Source organism: Arachis hypogaea, chromosome 14 (assembly GCF_003086295.3).
Source record: "Arachis hypogaea cultivar Tifrunner chromosome 14, arahy.Tifrunner.gnm2.J5K5, whole genome shotgun sequence".
In the NCBI taxonomy this organism is placed as follows: Eukaryota; Viridiplantae; Streptophyta; class Magnoliopsida; order Fabales; family Fabaceae; genus Arachis; species Arachis hypogaea.
The window spans coordinates 82557100-82559827 of NC_092049.1; the positions used below are offsets into that span (position 1 = coordinate 82557100).

The following is a 2728-nucleotide window of genomic DNA, read 5'->3' on the forward strand; positions in this document are numbered from 1 at the left end:
TATTATTTTCTTTTTCTTTTCTTTTTTCTTTTCAAACTTTTATTTTTCTTCTTCTTCTTTTCCTTTTACATGGTGTTAGAAACCTTTTGAGTCATCATCCCCATTATATGCTTGTGGATTATTACACATTGTTTGACAATTATTTTTCTCCTATTTAAGGGATTGCTTGCATGTTTATCTTCATATTGTCTATGCCCTATTCACCATGCATGCTATATGTTTGTGAAAAAGCTCATGTGGCATTATGCACCTCTCTATGTTGCTATACTATTCAATGCTTACTTTTCACAAATTTTCCTTATTATTTTATTAATTAGATTTAATTGTCAATACAAACGTGATAGTTTGTTACAAATGGTAATCTAAACTGGACATTGAATGTTTGATATATGCTACTCATGCCTTTGCCTGCATGCCAATAAACCTCTTGCATTCCATTGTCCTACATGCACTTGCTATATCTCCATTGATGAGCTTTTCACATGTAATCCGGACCATGTGTTAATGCCATTTATCTTTATTGTGCATTGACTATCACTTACAATACCCTCTTCCTTGCTTTATCTCTTTGAATTTAATTTCCTTTCTCTTCCCTTCTTTCAGGATAGCCACCAAGAAAGGAAAAGAGAAAGCTACTTCCAAACCACCAGCAAGAAGAGGAACTAAAAGAGCATTAGTGGCAGAGCCTTCTTCAACAGCAGTCAAGCCCTCAACAAAAAGAGTTAAGAGGATAATAAAGGTGGACGACAAGGAGAAAGCCTTTCCAGCAAAGGACACTGCGCGATTTCCCAATCGCTACTGTGAGCAGATGTTCCCTATCCTAGCAGAAAGGAACTATAACAATGAATACCTTCTTATCCTCCCGTCCAATATTGCCGCCTTTGTTGAGCCACAAATTGAGCGAAGACAATGGGGTTTCTTATGGAGATAGCCGAGGCAGGTCAATCTCTCTTGGGTAGTTGAGTACTACTCCAACTTCTACATACCGACCCTGCTGTCTGTTTATGTCCAGCAGAAGCAAGTCCCCATCACAGAAGAGGCCATTCAGCAAGCTCTGAGTCTTCACTACAAGAAAAAAGGCCTATGGCCACGCTTTTTTCTTGCCACGCTTCAAAAGCGTGGCCAAAAGTGGTCAATGGCCACGCTTTAATGAGGGTGGCGATAGATAAGAGATTTGGCCACTTTTTTTTTGCCACGCTTCAAAAGTGTGGCGAAAATGATCAACGGCCACGCTTTTGTTAGGGTGGCAATTGATTAGAGAAAAGGCCACGTTTTTTTTCTGCCACGCTTCAAAAGCGTGGCCATAGAGAGAAACAAAGACGTTTTAAAAGCGTGGCGACAGGGTTTCATTACGGCCACGCTTAAAAAGCGTGGCTATATGCTGGTACACTATTGCCACGCTTTAAAAACGTGGCCAAAGGTTTCTTTTCTGCCACGCTTCAAAAGCGTGGCCGTAGAGAGCAACAATAACGTTTTAAAAGCGTGGCGAGAGGGGCCCAACCGATTGACCCAAACCCGGCTCCCAACCCAGCCCAAACCCAGCCCCAAACCCGATCCCCAACCCTAATCTCTCTTTTCCCTTCGAAACCACTAACCCTAATGCTCACTTTCACCTTCGAAACTACTCGCCTGTATCGGAAGAGCTCCTCCCTTCGCCCTTCGCCTTCGCCTTCGTCACTGATGGAAACCACTTCTTCTTCATCTTGTTAATCTCGTCCGACTCCCATTTCCTTCTCTCCCTCGCCGACGCCGTCAACATCTTCCACGACGCCCCAAGGCTCCTCAAGAACTCCGACAACTACGGCCAGTACTCTGACATCATCCTCCCTCTCTTCCGCTGCCTCCAGAGCTACCGTCAATCGAATTTGCTCGAAGCCTACACCGCCTTTGAAAAAGCCGCGAAGTAACCCTTCCTTACCTATTCTCTTTATTTCTTGATTCGAATTTTTATCTTGTAATCTTTATTGGTGTGCGTTTTAGTGCGTTTGTACAGGAGTTTCGAAATTGGGAATCTGCTTGGGCTATGGAGGCTTTGTACGCCATTGTTTATGATGTTAGGGTTCTTGCCGAGAAGGTATCGATTTACATTTCATTCTTTTTCTTCTTTTTTCAAATATTCTGGAAGTTTGCTGTGAGGTTTTGTGCTATTCTAGGCGGATAGAGAGTTAGCTTCGAATGGGAAATCCCCGGAGAAATTGAAAGGAGCTGGTTCCTTCCTTATGAAAGTATTTGGTGTTCTTGCGGTATGTATTCTTCTACATATCGGTTACTATTATATATATAGTGTGTGAGTGAGCAAGGGGGAATCATTGCACTCACTTCTTTATTGGCTTGCTTGCAATAACAGGGAAAAGGTTCTAAGCGTGTTGGGGCACTATATGTAACTTGCCAGTTGTTCAAGATTTACTTTAAGGTATTTATGGTTACCTAATGCTTCCACTCTTTTTTTTCCCATCTATTACAATAAGTAACTATTTGATTTGGCAGTGGTTTGGATTTTTTTCATAGACTGAATTAAAGTATACAATAGTTATGTTCTCTTCTCTATCACATTGATACTAAGCTTTGAGTTCTCTTATTTCGTTTCAAGTTTTCCGCACTCAACATGTTTGATGAAATGCTTTAACCATATTTCGGGTTGGTTTTATCATTTCTAGCTTTTAGAAACTTAGTAAGTTGATTGCATGTGAAATTAGAATAATTGGATCTTAGTAAATTTTAACTGTTA

The 2728-nt window shown here is 40.9% G+C and overlaps 1 protein-coding gene across 1 annotated transcript; it reads left to right on the forward strand.

Moving 5' to 3' along the window:
• The first annotated feature begins 909 nt into the window (after nucleotides 1-909).
• Nucleotides 910-2431, forward strand: LOC112740423 (enhanced ethylene response protein 5-like). Its single transcript, XM_072215816.1, has 5 exons — nucleotides 910-940; nucleotides 1642-1903; nucleotides 1981-2074; nucleotides 2154-2243; nucleotides 2348-2431. The coding sequence occupies exons 1-5, from the start codon at nucleotides 910-912 to the stop codon at nucleotides 2429-2431; spliced, it is 561 nt and encodes a 186-aa protein (XP_072071917.1).
• The last annotated feature ends 297 nt before the right edge of the window (nucleotides 2432-2728 follow it).